Genomic DNA, 18,229 nt, shown 5'->3' on the forward strand with positions numbered 1-18,229 from the left:
CATTATGCTTTTCCTGAGACAGCCACAGATGTGCCTGTTTTCTGCACCAGCCCTATCACTCTGTCCTTTTGCTTTGTAACTCTGATGTTATTTCAACTATCAATAAATATGTAACACCATTTACAAACCAAACTGAAAAATAGAAGGAAATCTGTACTTTGCCTGCTACTTTTACTGTTCAGTTTTTCCAAGGTTTAATATTCCCTTAGGTACAATATACTTTTACATCACATTGTGGCTTTATGTTCTCCCCAGAGACTTCTACCAAGAATAGTAAATCTAAAGAAAAAGGCACAGGGCAAAAGCAGAGGGATTGCCAGAACACTCCCAGCACCACAGAGCTCCTGGGCAGTCCCTGAACGGGGACAAAACGCTGGAAGAGGAATGAAAGGAGCAACGGGAGCAACAACTTGGGGAAGAAAGAAGAAAATCTGCCAGTTCTCAGCCAATAGAAAGCAATTCCCTCAGTCCCGGCTTCCCAAGACAGAGACCAGATCTTCAACCTGTCACTGCTCCAGCTCTAAATACCATCTATTTTGCAGAAGGGAAATGGAAAACAAACAAAACAATCTTCACTTTTTTTAAATGGCAGCTGTTAGGAAGCTGCTTAAAGTTGTGGAAAGATAAATGCAATTCTTTTGCAGGCAGCTCAACAGGCAAACTGCAGGCAACACATATTCACACCCACACTGGGAGCCACCGGGCTCAAGGGGGACGGCTCCTCAGCTCGAGCGCCCTGTTGCAGCAACACAAGTAAAACGATGAAAATTTATTTCAGCTGATGATTCCTCCCTGAGACTTTTAAGGCCAGAAGGAACAAAACCAATCACCCACTGGCTCTAATTTCCTGCTAAAAAAGAGGCCATAAATACTAGCAAGGGACTCCGCACAACGGCTGGTTAAACTAGTTTTGGTTTCTACCTTCCAGGAAAACAGCCAGTCTAGATTTGACATCTGAGTGATGAAATCCATTATATCCCTGAATAAACAGTTCACTCAAACACAGAGAGAAAGATAATTTGATGTGCAGACTTATTCCGAAAGACATGTCATTTATTAATCACCTCCTGAATATCATTCCCATTTGCACTGCACAGACTGCTTAATTCCCTACAGATATTAAATTCCTTACACTGTAGGGATGTTGCTGTACTCAAAACAATCTTGAGTCAATTTAAAAGTTTGCCTAAACTCAGGAGTCCCGGGGAAGGACACTAGCTGTGGATATTTGCAAAGTGACCTTTTTGACCTCTCGTCCTTATTAAAGGTTCCCCAGAGCAGGATTACTGGCCAGGTGTTCAGGCCACAAAAACTTTAAAAAAATAATTGCATTCTGCCCTTTAAATTCCCCTTAAAAATTACCTCCTTGAGCATAGCAGCTATTACATTTTATTCCAGGGGTAGTTACATTTTAATTAAGGTCAAAATGGTCCTGTACAGAAAGAGTGAATTAGGATCTTGGCATCAGTCATTGAGGACATTTGCCATTTAGAAATTAATTGGTTTAAGAAATAATATTACATCAACTCCTTGCTGTAGTGTAAGGTAATTTACACCTATTAAGGACCAGGAATTGTTGAAGTTTTCCAAATGTCTTACACATAAAGGAGGGCACTTTATTTTTATGGCTTCTGTTTGGGCAGATTTCTGAATATTATCTGAATGCTATCTGCAAAGCAGCGTAACAACCTTAGCATTTTAGTGGAACTAGAGTTACACATTTGCTACAAATCACTAGCATCTCAGCCCTGGTCACCCAGAGAACGAGCTGGCACAGGGTCTGACTTTCATGGTCAGAAATTTTAAAATAACTAAGTTATCTCACTGCCACAGCTGGAGGAGCAGAGGAGATTAGCTGCAGCCTCTCCAGCGCTGGCTGCAGAGAACAGCTGGCTCCAGGGCTCATCGGTTTCGTTCTCATGCAAGACCGGAGCAGTCAGAATAGATGTGAAACGGGGGCCTGAAAAAAGCAAGGGCGACTACGCTAGAGTCCATGTCCCTATCCCCTTCTCTCAAGTCACACCCACCAAACCGAAGGACAGCGTTGATTCCAACCACCCGCTGGCAAACGGGCTGGCTGAGGAGCCGCAGCTCACGGAGAGTGCCCAAGGGAGAAGTGACATCTTCTCAAACACCAGCGCTTTTCCTGAGTATTAGTTTTGGCAGAGGTTAAGATTTTCACATTTAGGAAACTAAGGGACAGTCTCCCCCGTGCAAACACTAGCACAAGAAGTGTTTTAATTTAGCAAAAAAAGGCCCTTTGGCTCAAGGTCAGTAAAAGTGGAAGGTCCATTTCTACCACTTCACAGACACCTTGCAAAACAGGTGATTGTAACACCGACAGTCCTCAATCAACTAATTGGTTTTAACCCTGCCCGACACTGATTCTAGTTTTTGCCCCAAACCAAGAGCTATGCTGCTGTGCACCATCACCCCGTTCTGCTCCATGGGAGAAGGAATTTCATAGCAGGACGTCCAAATCAACACAGGTACACTTCTTGGCCAAAGTATACCCCGAGATAACATTTCAACTGGTTGGCTCTGCTGCAGTCAAACTATTCCCTGCAAAAATACTCTGGACATTAGACTCATTGAGCAAGTGTGTGCCTACTGGGCTCTGATCGTTCAGAAATACCCATAATATTCTGTCATTCCCCCTGCACAACCACCCCGGCCTTTCCTCATCCAGCTGAGTGTCTCCTGTGGGTGGCATCACGGCCCCAGCGCTTCCCGGGCAGCTCTCTCCTCGCAGAGACGGGCACAGCTCCCACGTGGAACGGACGAGACCTGAGGGGCTGTGGGTGACTCCACACAAAACGGATGCTTTGGCACTAATCAACCAAGTCTAGAAGGGCACAATTCCAAGATCACCCCCAAAGCACCAGCGAGAACACTGCACGCTAAAAGCAGCGCAGCAAAATACCAGACCCTCCTATTGACAAGCCCTTTGTTAAACCAGGAGAATTTCTGGCTGCCAAAACACAGGTGCCTGGTGCTATTTGAGATGTCCTCAGGCTCCAGCTGCCACCCAAGCAGGGAGCGCTCCCCAGTAGGTCCCATGTAATCCTGCCACCCTCGTGCAAGTATCTCAGATACTATCTGACATCTAAAGCACTGGTGGAGGTGACATTAGCAGAATCCTACTATGCTCCTCACAGATATTTTTGTTCTATGTGCGTTCACTTTTTGAAGGTTTGGTAGATGATTGAAAAATGCCTTCCATGCTTTTTAGTCTCCAAGTCTTGCAGAATTTCTTGCTGGTGGCCAAGTACTCTCTGCAGCCACTGGCAGGATGACCCTTCCCGAATACATCTGACCAGTGCCACATCTCAGCTGTTCTGTGGTTGCTCTACCTGGTTCCACCATCTTTATGCAGCTGATTAAAGCTACGAAAAATATGAAGCATGCAAAAATGGAAGCAGAAGGGCACACAGCAAAGCAGACAATTGTCTTATGCCCTGCCTTTTTTTTTTTCCCCCTGCCTATCTCCCGTGAATATCCTACACACCTTCCCCTTGGCTTGTGAAGACACGCACCCTCGGTGTGTTCCCTGCAGCTCAGGATCAGTCAGGCGAGCTGATGAATAGCAACGTGGCTGGCACCGGGCACGGAGAGAGCTCTTCCTCTCCCTCTGCCCTCCGGGTATCCCTGCTCGGAGAAGATGATACAAAGGGTATCATCTCAGGTAGCCCTCCTGGGCTAACCCAGCTCGCCAGCAGGCAGCGGTGACGCGGGCAGTTTCCCCAGGGTATGAAGAGGTTTGGATCCCTGTGCTTTCCCTCCTGCCCTCCCTGCCTGCACCCGCAGCCCGGACAGCAGAGCGGCAGCGCCGGCGGGCAGAGGGGGCAAAACCAGTTTGCTACAGGGCTGGGAACAGGTTCTGTTGGCCCCACAATTAACTCACGAGTTTCTGCCTTTTGTAGGAGCAGTCAGGATCACACCTCCAATTCATCCCACAGGACAGGAACAGGAAAATTCTGTACTTGTACTGCTCAGGGCGAACAAAAAGAAATACCGGCCCAGAAATGTCTAGCGCCTGCCATACGGAAGGTGACGTGGCCACTGCACGAGGAGAGACACCACCTTCTCCAGGGCTCTCAATAGCTATATATAATTTAAGTCTTTTGTTACAGCTGCAGCACCAAATCAAACAAAAACACCCATGAAGACTTCCAACCTCTTTGGACTTGAAAAAAAAATTCAAAAATTCTGACTGAGAGTTTGCCGCTGTGGAGTCTTTTGGGAGTTTTGGTTCCCATTTCCCAGGTGAACCCGAGGTCAGGCTCCATCCCATCCTCTGCTTCCCACCCAGCCCAACATGTCTTTAACAATGCATATCGCCAGGCAGAGCTTGGGAGACACAAATTGTCTGTGAGCCTGAACTGAACATAGGAAGGGGATGTACAACACAAACCACAACTCTCTCCAGTGGAGCTCAATGGATTTTTTTTTGGGTCAAAATACGTCAGGTCACAGGTGAAGCTCTGAGTGGAAAGTTGAACCTTCCCCTCATGTAAAGCCCGATCTTTCCAAAACAATAAAGTCCCAAACAACCTTAGTTTTTGCACTGAAAACCAAAACTTGCTCAGAGATTCCTCCTTTGTCCCTTCTCTTTTGCCCGGTGCCGCCGGGCTGCCAGCAGCGAGGAGCAGACGCCAACCTGCACATGCCAGTATTTCCCTTTCCTCCAGATGCACAGGTACAGATTCTGATCGCTTTAAAGTGCTGCCAAAGACAGTGATCTCCGATAGTGCCGAGAGTCAGGACTGATAACAGGCAAGTTTAAGCACTACTCGTGTGATAATTACATGGTTGTCAAAAATACATAAGTTGGCAGCACGCAGAAAACACAAAGTGCAGAATACTTTGGGAAAGCAAAGACGACCATCATGCAGCTGAGCTTTGTACCTCTCTAGGGAGCTACCAAACAAGCACTTTTCAGAGAGCACCCATTCCCAAGCCTCCCGTCTCCACATGTGATTGGCACGATCTGCAATGGTGGATGTTAACTGGGAGGTTTTTCCCACTGCCTACCATAGCATCACAGAACCCCTTCACTGCACACACCAAAGTACACCCAGGAACTGGGATGAAGACATCTGCCAGAGTTTCATGGCTAATCCCACCTCAGGATCCAGCAAGGCATCAGCACTTGTGCTGGCCTTTAGGCTTGTGAGAATCACAGGGAACCCTGAAAAGTTCTTTCCCCGGATAAGATCATTGAGATCAGGAAGCAAGACCCCTTCCTCTCCTCACAGAGTCTGGCCTCTTGCACGGGTACGATAAACTACACGCAGAAGCTGCAGAGTCACCACTGCAAACACTCAGGAGGTTTAACAGTTGCCATGAAGTGCTGCTGGGCATTTTATCAATGATCTCTGTCTTAAAAACACGTCCTTCTGCCTTTTGAATTGTTCTTTTTCCTGCTGACCCATGAAAGAGAGAAGAAACATCTCATGTTTAAAATTCAGTCATTTTGCTGGTGTGTGCAGCCAGCGCCTGCCATCTCACATGCACGAGCTCGTTGGCCATCAGACCGGCCCCTTGCCCCTGAGAGGCCCTCACTGACCATTCCCATGGATTCCCGAAGGCAGACTCCAGCCGATGGCCAGAAATCCTGAACGGCTGCAGAATTCAAACTGAGAGGAGTTAGAGAAAAGAAGCAAACACTCCCCATGAGGTTGCAATTCCATAGGGATATGGAATGGGATATGGACTCACAAATAATCACTAATGGTTTGTCACCGTGGAATTTCTTGATATTTCATTGTCACGTATGTATTTATCGTAGTATCAGGCCAAAACATGCTTGCCTGAACTGTCCTGTTGATACACCAAAAAAAAAAATACTGATACCCTTCTTCCTGTGTTATTAAGAATACTTGTGTCCTACAGCACAAGACGTAGAAGTCACAATATCCAACAGTCGCCTCATAAGCCTGTTGAAAATGCTGAGAGCGGAGCATGCAGAGGGAATCAAATGTTTGTCCCGATTTACTCACACACCCTGTAGCTGCCTGAAGAGAACTCTCTTTCCCCCCTGCCTTGTAATTAATCAACATAAATATTTGTAATGTTCACTTACAAATAAGTGCATGAAGAATGTACTCGATAGTCTTATCTAAATGCTCCAGCCAAACGAGAGCATTTTTAAAGACATAAAAGTAATTAAAATATAAATTTTCTTCCTTGCTCTTTCCTGTATGTACAATTTTGCTATATGCTTACAAAGATATAAGAAAGTGTGAAATTGTAATAGTGGGATTACAGTAACAGGAGCTGGACATTCTGAACATCTTAAAATAATTTCCAAGCAAATAACCCTGAGAAAATGGGAGAGGGAAATCCACACTCACCTGAACGTGATCTGCCCAATTCTCCTGAGTCATGGTTTTCTGAAAAAGACAAAATTACTTCTGAGCCGTCTTAGAAAAGGGAGAATGCGACACACAGCACGCTGAAATTTAACACACCGTCTTACACACTGGCATCAACTGTGCCTGAGGAACGCATCTGGAGCACATGGGAACCCTCTGCTGCTCCCGTGTCACCAGCTGGAGCACGGCAGAAACACAGCCTAGATGAAGTAATTCACACAACTGTTACACTACAGCAAAAAAATTCATATGCAATCAAAGTGCACAGGCGATGGCAGGCCAGCAGCAGCCCCAACTCTGCTTATTGTCCAGAGCTGGGTCCTAGGCTCATTTGCAGAAAACTAGTCACCTTAACAACACTCTGCAAAGTGTGTTTCTGAACATCTCAAAGCTCATATGGTGCTCTTACAATGCCAGAGACATCACTGAGCAAAGCTGACACGGGCCATGACCTGGTGGAACACATGGGTCATTGCTGTTGCCTTCACCTCAGACTTGCAACGTGTCCATAGACCGTTCACCTCAACAGCAGCCCCATGGAGAGCCACCCCACAGGCTCCAGCAACGGAAGTGATCTCAGGGGTCATCTGCAAGGCTGAGCCTCCAGAATATAAAAATACAAACTTTTCTCAAGAGCCAAGCCATGAAAAATCCTCTGGAATCATGAGTTGTGGGAAACTGATAAGTGAATACCCCTACTCCAATGGAGTTCAGAGCCAACCGAAGGGAGAAACTTGGGATGGGACCTACTCTCCACTCGCCTGCACGAGACCCATCAGCCACCGAGGCCTGAGCCTCACCCCACTTCTGGCGGAGGAAACAGCAGTTACTAGTGCCACTTTTATGGAAAGGTATAAGAGCAAACAGGGAGTAAGAGCCTCAAAGAAAACATCTTCGAGATATACAAGCATGTAATTTAAATACTAGTGAGATAAAGGAGCCATTTAACCAGACCTCATACACAGTGGAGAATGGTAAACAGAGAACACCAAAGAGCTCTCGGAAGAAGGCATCATGTCCAGAAGCAGCTGCCAAATGTACCTTAATGGAAGTAACTGGCCAGCTTGTATACTTTAAATCAAGCAAATACTCCAAAACAAAGGAAATAGAAGGCCGGAGAGAGCAGAACACCAGATCAAGGATCCATTCCATTCTGCAAAACAAATACACCTGGATAAATGCTTTCTACTCTCTCACCGCGGATCACCAAGCTCTCTAGAATGATGTCATCCAACATTAAAGCTTTGAGACACGGGATGCTGAAATGCTCAATCTTCTTTAGGTCTTCTGTCAGTGGATCTGGAAGGCAGCAAAGACAGACCACAGCCTTCTCTGTGGGTCCGGAGGTCTTGGAAGCAGCACTGGCTCTGCCAGAACGGTGTCAGCAGATCACCACCACCCAACCCCATCTTTGCATTCAATGCGCTAGAGGGTGGGGGGTCAGAAAAAAAATGCTTGCATCTGCCTTCTTCTGTCAGAATATTAAACTAATCTTCCTTCGAACAACAGAACAGGCCCTTCTAAAAAGGTGTCTCATTTCCTGGCTCTCTGAAGACTGGATCAATAGTACCATAGGAACAACCGAACAACCTGTTGGGCTCTCTTAAAACTCTGTTAAAAACACCTCTAGTATCTACAAGGAGAAAGACTGCTATGAACCGCAGATGAAACACCACTCCATGTTTGGCAAATACAGCTTGATAATTCAAAGTTCAAGAAATGGAAACATTTTGCTTTGATATTCAGTCTCTTGTGGTCCTTGTCCTTCACAGCCCAACTGATACACCCGGATACAAGTGCAGGCTGGTTTTTTCCAGAAGAGGGAGAACAAAAACTTACTCTCAGCTGGTACAACCTGTCTCCAGGCACAGGATAACGATAAATGCCAGACCATGAAGAGAAGCACCAAAACTGCCCTGTTAACAAGAAGAAAAACATGCTCCCCAACGCAGTGTGCTCAGGAGCATCCACGGGGCAGTGACTTGGCTCAGTAGACTCATGAGGGGGGAGAAGAAACCTCAGTCAAGTAATTCTGCAGACAGGCAATCTCCAAGCTGCCTCCTAGAAACCTGCTCCTTAGAAAGAATTAATGGCATCTTCTTATTTCGACAAGCTCTCTGTGCCAGCACAAGTACCAGTGTATTTGGAAAGAGAATTCCAAAGGCTGGACAAAAGTAACGTTCATTCAACGAGTGGTTCAGGAGCTGAAAGTATGACCCTTTTGCTCAGCCGTAACAAGGCTGTTTGCACAGAAAATCTTCTGTGGCAGGTTTGGGCCATACCTATCACAGCCAGGCCACAGGCACCAAAGCAAAGTGCCTACAAAGAAGCCAGCAATGCAGAATGCCTAAAACCTGGTGTTGTATTAAACAAAACAACACACAATACCCCCCAAATAACAAAAATACCAAAAACCTCTTTAGCCAGTATGCTCCTGCTTGTCTGAGATGGCTGAGAGAAACTGAGCGCGTGGGGAGCACACCCTGACCCCTGCTGTCTCTGGACACTGCTGGGGGTGCCGAGGGGGGGAGCACCCGGCTCGGAGCAGTCACGACACCCAGTCGTTAGACTACGAATGGACACACAAACTATTCACTCACAGAAAAAACAGATCCAATAGCAGATCCAATGCATTTCTACACAGTAACAATCACAATGAAAACTTGCTCATGCACCATCAATTCATTTCAATCATATCAATTACGTTATTCAAAATAAAAATACACAAAAAGCCTCATTCAGACCCAAGCCACACAATACAGAAACGTACCTCAACAAATCTCTTGTAAAAGAGGTAATTCAGAGTTCTCAAGTGCCGTTGATTTATGACATTTGGGCAGAGAGCTAAAAGGAGGAAAAAGACATTTAAGTGTACAACACAGCTGAACTTCCTCGAAGTTCTACTGTCTAGACATTTCATTTTTCCTTCCCCAATTTCAGACTCGGTATGTGGAAGGCAGGATGCCATCACACTTGGAACAATGACGGACAGACACACGCATTGTCAGCTTATCTAGACTATAAACTATTATTTACACTTTCAACCATGATTAACAATGCTAATCCTCGGTTCTGATAGCTCTGGTTCTACCACCCCTGAATGATAAGATCCACTTGCTGGTTCAATACGCTCCACAGTCAATGACTTCACACCTTTAATTAGGCAGCATCCTCATACAGGCACCACCTCCAGTCTCTAGAGGCTGCATTCTTTCTGATTTAATTGGAACCTGTGCGGTTAATTCATTGAAGCAGTTTTGAACATGTTACTCAGGATGTAAACTTGCGGCTAAAGTTTATCCGATAAAATATATATCCATGAAAGAGATTCCATATCCACACAAAGAGGGAGGTGACTATTGTTTTGCTGAGCTAGCAAGCAACAGCTGTTGTTATTATTTTTATTACTGTCATCTTCATTAGATATGCCTCATTACAACTGCAAAAACCAAGATCTTCACATAGCACCTTGTTTTGAAACCCAGCGCAGAGAGAGATAAAGGCAGAAGATAAAATGCATTAACAAGAATTAGCATAGGTATCTGCCAGTTCCTGCTGGATGCTGTATGTACAGGGAGAGATTTAACCAGAGCCTTCTCTGGGGTTTCAGTGGCTAAAACCATCTCACTGGGAGACAGAAGGAGCAGGATCCACAATCCGAAATAGTAACACAAAATAATAAAGTGAGAATTCTCTGCAGCCTCCCTTGAGTCAGCACACACCAGGAGAGACCAGCGTTCCCAACTCAAGGGGTCTCGGAGCCTGGCACCCTCCGTGCCCCGCACACGGCACTAAAAACTGAGGGAATGCAGAAAGATCTTGGAATACCAGACCCTGGGATGGAGGGATGTGAATTGATGTTCCACGGGATACTGCAGCTTCTCAGAGTCTCCTGAAGCATTACTTCATAACTTGAACATTTCTGTCTCAAATAGAAATGTTTAAAGCTGTTATTTCTAAGCTAATCTTCCCCAGTGTGACAACATATCCTTGCCCTCAAAGGATGCGAGGAAATTATTGCAATCATCCCGCAGGATATTATCCCAATAAATATGGTGATCTTTCCTCTGGATATTATCCCAATATCTGGACAAAGGATCATCAGCCCATGGAAAGCTCTTTAAATAAGGTAAGATCAACATAAAAATTAATAAAGATTTTAACTTAAAGATTTCAAATCACTTTAGAAAGAGACACAGCATGACTGCTCTAGCTCACCAAAAAGAGCCATTGAACGTTTTTTTTCTTTGAGAGGAAATAACCAAAGGCCAGGACTTGGCAGAACTGAGGGATTTTAAGAGCCCAGCGATCTGTGTGGAAAGCAGAACAGAGGAACACAGACGGATTGGAATATTTTTGAAGGCACTAGTGACATTTTCAATTCCGATGGAGCAAAGGAACTGAGTTTGAGTCTAGTTTTCTATATTTTACTACAAAAAAAAGAGAAGGACTAAGCAAAACCATGAGGATGAAAAGTAACTTGGTAAGAGAGACAACGAACCGAACGGTTCAAAGCGCTAAGGAAAGGAAGAACAGCAAAATAAAACCAACAAAACAGACTTCAATAAACTCAGAGAACTGGCAGGTAAGTTTTGGTGTGAAAATAATTTATAAGGGGAAAGGAGTTAAGAAGAGCTGGCAATGGAAAAATTGGAAGTGAAGTAAGAGACTTAACTGCTTAATCAGAAGCTTTAATTGATCTTGAACACAAGAAATGAAGTTAAAAGAATGTGGAAATGTGTTAAGAGAACAGCACAAACATATAAAAACTGAAAGTGCAAAGTAAAACATGAGACATATCTACCAAAAGCCATAAAGGCAGGAGAAATTCCATAGAGCCTCTCGGAGGGAAAAACCAACCCTAAATCTAATGGCAGGGCTAGAGAAGAACGGGCAGAGGTTGTACAGAAGACAGGAAACTAGGAATAGGTTCCACATTCCGTGTACATCAGAAATAGCCAAAGGAGGTCCTTTGGCTTCGGGGCAGGAGGGTGACACAAGGCAGTCTTTGCAGGGTCTGTGCCAGGCCTGTCCCCTGCAGCTTCACGACCAGCTACACCTTGTATTTGCAGAAATCAAAGCACTTGAGGGCAGAGCAACTTACTCAAGGTCAGACACCTAGTTGAGTGTCTCCTGAGACAAAACCAATGTCTTGGTTGGTCGGAGCAAAGGATAACACGCTAAGCTTTTCTGAACAGGCACCATCCTTCTGCTCAGGGTTTTGGGGATCGTGACTGGGTTGCAGAGCACTAGTGGAATATAAATGGTATAAGACTATGAAAGCACCTCTTTGGGCATGTGTTAACTCTTAATCCGGCAGTGGCACCACAACAGCGCTTCATCTGAACTACGTTTCACATCTGGGACTGACTCAGAAGCAAAAAATCCAGTCTGCTGTCAGCTGTTAGCAGAGAGTTAGTGGCTATTAGCAACACAGAGGAAGTAAAAACAAAATCTGTTTGTCACTCAGGGTATGAAACCCGCAATACACACTAATTTCACTCGTGTTGGTAAGATGGGTCTACTGGGGACATGGTGCAATATATTTCTAGGTGTGGTGTGTGGCTACCACTCCCAGGTGATACTCGATGCCTCCTGAGCTGGGATGAGGACCCAACCCTCTCTTTACACTGCCCTGAGAGCTTGACTTCCATTCACAATGAGCCTCCTTCACCCTGTCCTGGCAGAACAGAAGGTCCCAGACAAAGCATACTTTGTTTGGGGACAAATTAAAGGAGCCTTTTTAAAATAAAATCAGGGTACCTGAAACACTAGAGGCCTTTACCCTGGTGTTGCTAAGGATTGCCCGGGAATCCGATGAGGGGCAGGTTGTGCTTTAGTCTCCCAGTGCATCATGAGATTAGTCCCTAAGTGCAAATCTCTTTTTCTTGTAGCCTCAAAGATGCATCAGTGTCTCTCCTAAAATGCTCTGTGCACTACAGATCAGGGTCAGCGGTCCTCAGAAAGGAAGGTGAAACAGCAGAAGCCCAAGACTATTCCCCCAGCCCCAAGACTATCCTGAGCTACCCGCCAGCCCTGCTGCCCGGAGCAGCAGCCGAGCGGAGGAAGGGCAGAGAGCACAGCACAAGGGTTTCCATCTACGCTGAAAGGAAAAAATGCTCTGGTGTGGTCTTTAGACACATGCCTGGATACGATGAATCCATGCTCAGAACTGCAAGGGTGGTGTCAGCTTTTCCAAAGAAAAGCCTGGAGCTGCTGGCCAGCTTGTCTCGGTCCAGAGCAGACCATAGGCTACTGCCTGCCCTTCAGCAGGTAAAATGTAGCTGAGAAGGAAACCCCTGAAAGGACCCTGGTGTGTTCCATCTCCTTCTCCTTCAGCACCCTGAGTGCGGCCACTGCAGCCTCAGGCATGGATGGCTCCTCTCTTCCCATGTCCCGCAGGTCCTCACTCACAGCGCTATGCAGAGATGTGCTGGTATTAACACCAGAGCTGAAACGCCTCTGAAGGAAAATCACCATGGAAGTAGGGGGAGACAATTCATGTAAAGCAAATGTAAAGGAAAGGAATAACCTGCTCTGTTTTAGTCAGGAAAAAGTAAAAACATTTGAAATCTCCTTCCACAGGCACTCCTGTAGAGTGTAACAGTCACTCCCGTCTCTCTAACAGCGTCCTTGGGAAGTGTCAAGTCCAGGCTCTCTCGATCTCCCTGGTGACTGCCCTGCCGTGTCCCGCTGAAGCTTGGGGACAGCGGGGACCCCCCGAGCCGGGAGGGAGCGCTGAGCAGCCCTCGCCCGCCCTCTGCTGCCCCAGCGCCGACGGGCTGCCAACGCGTCGCTCACAAATCCCTTCTGGGGCTTAATACGGGAGATCCACGCTAAATTGGAACTAAAGGTTAAATCAAAAGGGTAACCTGGTGGTCAAATGAAGAGAGACATTTCTCTTAGTTTATGCTAAAGAAACTTTTTAAAGACTATGGTAAAAACACGTTCATAGCATTCAAAACTTAAGGCGCTCAGCTAACTTATTACACTGCTACACGACAACCACAACTTTTATCTGTACATTCAATTACCATCTCTTTTCTATCAGCAACACTATTGCCTGCTTCACTGTCACACAGGCACTCAAGGCCAATATACGAGGTCAGTTACACTCTTCAGAGTGGTATCATTTCTACCTCATACTCAATAAATTCTCAATGAACACACACCTCCCTCCCCCGACCTCTCTGTGGTGTATCGGCTGCGCAAAAACACAACCGAAACCAGACTCAACCATTTCAACCCCAGGTAGGGTGGGTTCCCTCACCTCTGAGAACTGTTCTGACTGAAACTTGCGTTTGTAAATCTAAGTCAATCTCACAGGGTCTCCAGAGACTATTAAGTAATTAGCCTGCAAAAGCTACAGGCTCGTTAAACCAAAGCATACTGACCCATGTGTGAGAAAAGACTCTATAAAACTCCGTTTCCTCAATCACATACCACTTCTGCCCAACTTCTTCCTTCCCCAATAAAGCTGATTAAATGGAATCCACACACAGTTTATTGGGACACCTTCGGGACTCGGCAGAAAATCTTCCACTTACCACGCACTGTTCTGTGTGTTAACAGGAATACTGGAACACGGTCCAGAAACAGAAGAGATGGACTAATCTAAGATGATGGTGAGTTTTTTGCCCTCTGAGGTTCCAGATCTTTTTTGTATTGGGCACCTCCTATCTGGCTCTGAAATTTAAGACTGGCAGTTCCAAGGAGTGTTTCAAATCTTAATGGCTGATCAACACCTAAGTTTTGATTAGCAGTCTGTGAGTGAGCTGGGGCAGTGAAATATGAAAGCAGATTTGGGACTGCCAGAACTGAGTCACACACAAGTTTGCCTTCTCATACCAAGAAACCCCATCCTCTCTCACCGAGAGCCACTTCCCTCTGCTGCTGCCGCTGCTCTAGGCTGCTTTCAGCGGGTAGGAGTCTGAGCCAAGAGGAGACAAAAAGCAGAAGACTGTAGCACCAAACGAGCCTCTATCAGGTTAGGTAACCAGAAGCGTGAGTTGAACCTCACTGCTTGCTTTTGGAGCTGCTCAGGAGAGATATGAGGGGGGTTTAACCTGTACATTTTACCTAACCTGCTTCCTTTTTGTATGCTCTTCTCTCACAGTCAGATTTACTTCCACTGAAGAATGGAGAAAGAACATCCAGAAATTCAGAGGAAGGGGGGGGAGAGAGGTGGGAAGAAAAGGAAAGCCATGTTATTCCAGCTGCCACCATTTCCCAATTCAATTCAAGCAGGACCAGCACTAAGGCAGAAATTCCTCTGTGGGCTTTCAGCCCCTTCCAAAGCACTTCAAAGGAGACTACGGTGGCCACGGTTCAGTGAAGTCCTGCTCTGAATAACATGTGATATTATGTAAAAAATAAACATGCACTTTCATATATGGGACGATGAGGGTCATCCAACACTGGTTTTACTTCCTCCGAATCTGGCATCTTTGATTACTGGAGGGTGGCCAACGTGACGCCCATCTACAAGAAGGGCCGGAAGGAGGATCTGGGAAACTACAGGCCTGTCAGCCTGACCTCGGTACCGGGAAAGATCATGGAGAGGATCATCTTGAGTGAGCTCTCACGGCAAGTGCAGGGCAGCCGAGGGATCAGGGCCAGCCAGCATGGGTTTATGAAAGGGAGGTCCTGCTTAACCAACTTGATCTCTTTCTATGACCATGTGACCTGCCTTCTGGATGCGGGAAAGGCTGTGGACGTTGTCTACCTGGACTTTGGTAAGGCCTTTGACACCGTCCCCCACAGCGTTCTCCTGGAGAAGCTGGAGAATCCTGGCATAGACAAGTTGACGAGTGCTGGGAATATAGTTTAGTGTTGGTGGTGTTTTTTTTTTTTTTTTTTAAGGTTGGACTAGATGATCTTAAAGGTCCCTTCCAACCTAGGCGATTCTGTGATTCTGTGATTTCGGTCACAACCCCAGGCAACGCTACAGGCTTGGGGAAGAGTGGCTGGAAAGCTGCCCAGCAGAAAAGGACCTGGGGTGTTGGTGGACAGCCGGCTGAACATGAGCCAGCAGTGTGCCCAGGTGGCCAAGAAGGCCAACGGCATCCTGGCCTGTATCAGGAATAGAGTGGCCAGCAGGAGCAGGGCAGTGATGGTGCCTCTGTACTGGGCACTGGTGAGGCCTCACCTCGAGGGCTGTGTCCAGTTCTGGGCCCCTCACTACAGGAAGGACATTGAGCTGCTGGAGCGTGTCCAGAGGAGAGCCACCAAGCTGGTGAGGGGTCTGGAGAACAAGTCATATGAGGAAAGGCTGAGGGAACTGGGCATGTTTAGTTTGGAGAAGAGGAGACTGAGGGGAGACCTCATTGCCCTCTACAGCTACCTGAAAGGAGGGTGTAGAGAGGCGGGTGTTGGCTTCTTCTCCCAAGGGAATAATGACAGGACCAGAGGAAACGGTCTGAAGTTGCGGCAGGAGAGGTTTAGATTAGATATTAGGAAGAATTACTTTACTGAGAGAGCGGTCAGGCACTGGAACAGCCTGCCCAGGGAGGTGGTGGAGTCGCCATCCCTGGAGGTATTTAAGAGACATGTAGACATGGCACTTCAGGGCATGCTCTAGTGCCCGAGACTGTTGGTTTGTGTCTGTTTGTTTGGTGGGTTTTTTGTTTGGTTGGGTTTTTTTTGTGGTTGGACTCGATGATCTCAAAGGTCCCTTCCAACCATGAAGATTCTATAAATCAGTAGTCCACATCCCCTCCCACAAGGAGAGAGGTGGGCAGCCCTCTCCAGCAAGTGACTTATCCTGCGCTGTATACGCTACAGCTTGCATGGGATAAACCACTCTCTGGAGCACAGGCAGGAATGGGATCTGCATCTACCCCGAGGTGCCTCCTCACCAATGAATGTGCTGTGGAGGACCAGCACAATTTGGCCATTATTATCAGCAGCTACAACAGCTGCTGGGACACCACCAGCAGGCTGAGGCACACCCCCATCCCACAGAGACCCCCGAGATCAACAGCTACGTGTTACTCTGCTAGATTTTTTTTTTTTTAAATTTCTCAGGATTTTGCATGTGAACAGTTATATCATTTCACATCTACAGTTAATATCATACCCTTGGTGGATCTTTCATAAGGAAAGGGGAACAACTCAATTCTCTTTAGAGATCATGAAAGACAATACAGCCTACTGAATGACCATCCTTGTAAAGGAGGAAAGATTACTGAAGACTAGTAAACTCCTGGGAAGGTTTTAGATTTTAAATATGTCTCAGCTTTTACCCCAATGTGCTAAGTTTAATTATATTTACTTACCCTCCAATGAGGTTTTGTAAGGATTATCATATTAACTTTTGAACAGTAGTCTGAAGATGTGAAGATTAATATGCAACACGGTGTTGCTGCCAGGTGTAATAAGCCCACAATTTGTGGTTAGAAAACACTTTTCAGTCCAAGAAAAGAGAATTGCATATCTTCGGCTGACGATGGAAAGCTTTGCAAGGTAAAACCTAATGGTGCACCTAAAGGTGTCTGATGCAAGGTCCCAAAGAGAAGGAAAAAAGATCAACAGTCACCGCTAACAACCAAAGCAAAACAAATTAGATTTTATTAGATAACTGGTAGTGAGGCCAGTGATGAAAAACAGTGATGAAAAGTGTGTTACTTCTCTTGGAAGGCTGCAAGAGCCTTAAAACTCCCTACCACCAACCCTAGTTTATGCAAAGAATACAAAGGGCTATGCCCAAGGGTTATCTCTTCCCAGCTGATGGACCCCTAACTCCAGAGAGCGGATTCCCAGATGAATAATGACTTGCCTCTTATGTGAGTGGAATGGAGTCATAACTCAAAGCTGACCATCATGTGTTTACATAGAGCCATTCTGAGGTCAAGACTTATTTCATATCATGGAAGAAGCAGTCTATTAGTCACAAGCACTTCATTCTTTGACAGAACAAAGTGATAATCCTCATAACTTACCAGCTTTGTTTTTCAATACCATTAATTAAACCCTGAAACTTCCCATGATAAATTGCAGCAGAGATTCCTTGCTGAACATGGAAGAAGACAAATTGACTTCATCTGTTCTTTATCGGTGAGGTAACTCCACAGTATGTTGCAATATCACATACCTGGATCTATGTTAAATCGGTCTAGGAGCCTGAAGACCAGCTTGCTTAGCATCCTGCGGTTAAATTTATCTGGTTTGTACCTGGACAGGCCTTGATACTGTCTGTAAGCAAATAAACAAAATCAGAAAGAACATCTGTGGAGTCGCCTAAAGTATGTTTTCCAAATAGCAGATATTTAACAGCAGAGATATTAGGCTTTGCCAGGTGCTGGTAAGAACAGTCCCCTACCTTTCCCAAGTTACACCAAAGAGCCATCAATACAACCACACCAATTTCCCTGTCAGTGACTGAGCAAGTCCAGAGGCTTATTTTAAAGACAGAGCCAGCAATTCCCTCTCGTCTGCTTTCAGAACTAAGGCTGCAACTATTGCATCCACATTGTATGACTGTACGCTTGGCTTTGTAACTGACAGGAGCTATTCTAGTGAGCGGCAATTTATAAATTAAAACACACACGACTATTTCGTGAGCACACGAAGGTTAACCACTTGCATCTCTTGTTTTTCTGCCACTTCATCACAATATTATCTTCCTGCAAAACCTGTACAACCGATACTGAAACTCACTCTTGTCTGCAGCAAAGCATGAGAGCCTGATTGCTACAGCCTCCTAGAGGAAGCTTTGATATTGTTGTATTGCTGAGATCTACTGCCCAGGTCTCATTTTGCACCCCTGGCTCCAGGCAGGAGCCGAGCATCTGTCAATAGGAACGATACCTCTGTCTCACGGGCTGAGGCGTTTGAGCAGACTCTGGCACAGA

The 18,229-nt window shown here is 45.9% G+C and overlaps 1 protein-coding gene across 1 annotated transcript in view; it reads right to left on the minus strand.

Moving 5' to 3' along the window:
* EXD3 (exonuclease 3'-5' domain containing 3) overlaps nt 1–18,229 on the minus strand; it is a 202,236-nt gene that overhangs the window by 166,409 nt on the left and 17,598 nt on the right. The window contains exons 8-10 of the mRNA XM_074161367.1: nt 17,470–17,570; nt 9,148–9,221; nt 6,357–6,395 (exon numbers count right to left, since the gene is read on the minus strand). Coding sequence (XP_074017468.1) covers nt 6,357–6,395; nt 9,148–9,221; nt 17,470–17,570 — 214 coding nt within the window. The remainder of the gene's footprint in view (nt 1–6,356; nt 6,396–9,147; nt 9,222–17,469; nt 17,571–18,229) is intronic.

Source organism: Numenius arquata, chromosome 19 (assembly GCF_964106895.1).
Source record: "Numenius arquata chromosome 19, bNumArq3.hap1.1, whole genome shotgun sequence".
In the NCBI taxonomy this organism is placed as follows: Eukaryota; Metazoa; Chordata; class Aves; order Charadriiformes; family Scolopacidae; genus Numenius; species Numenius arquata.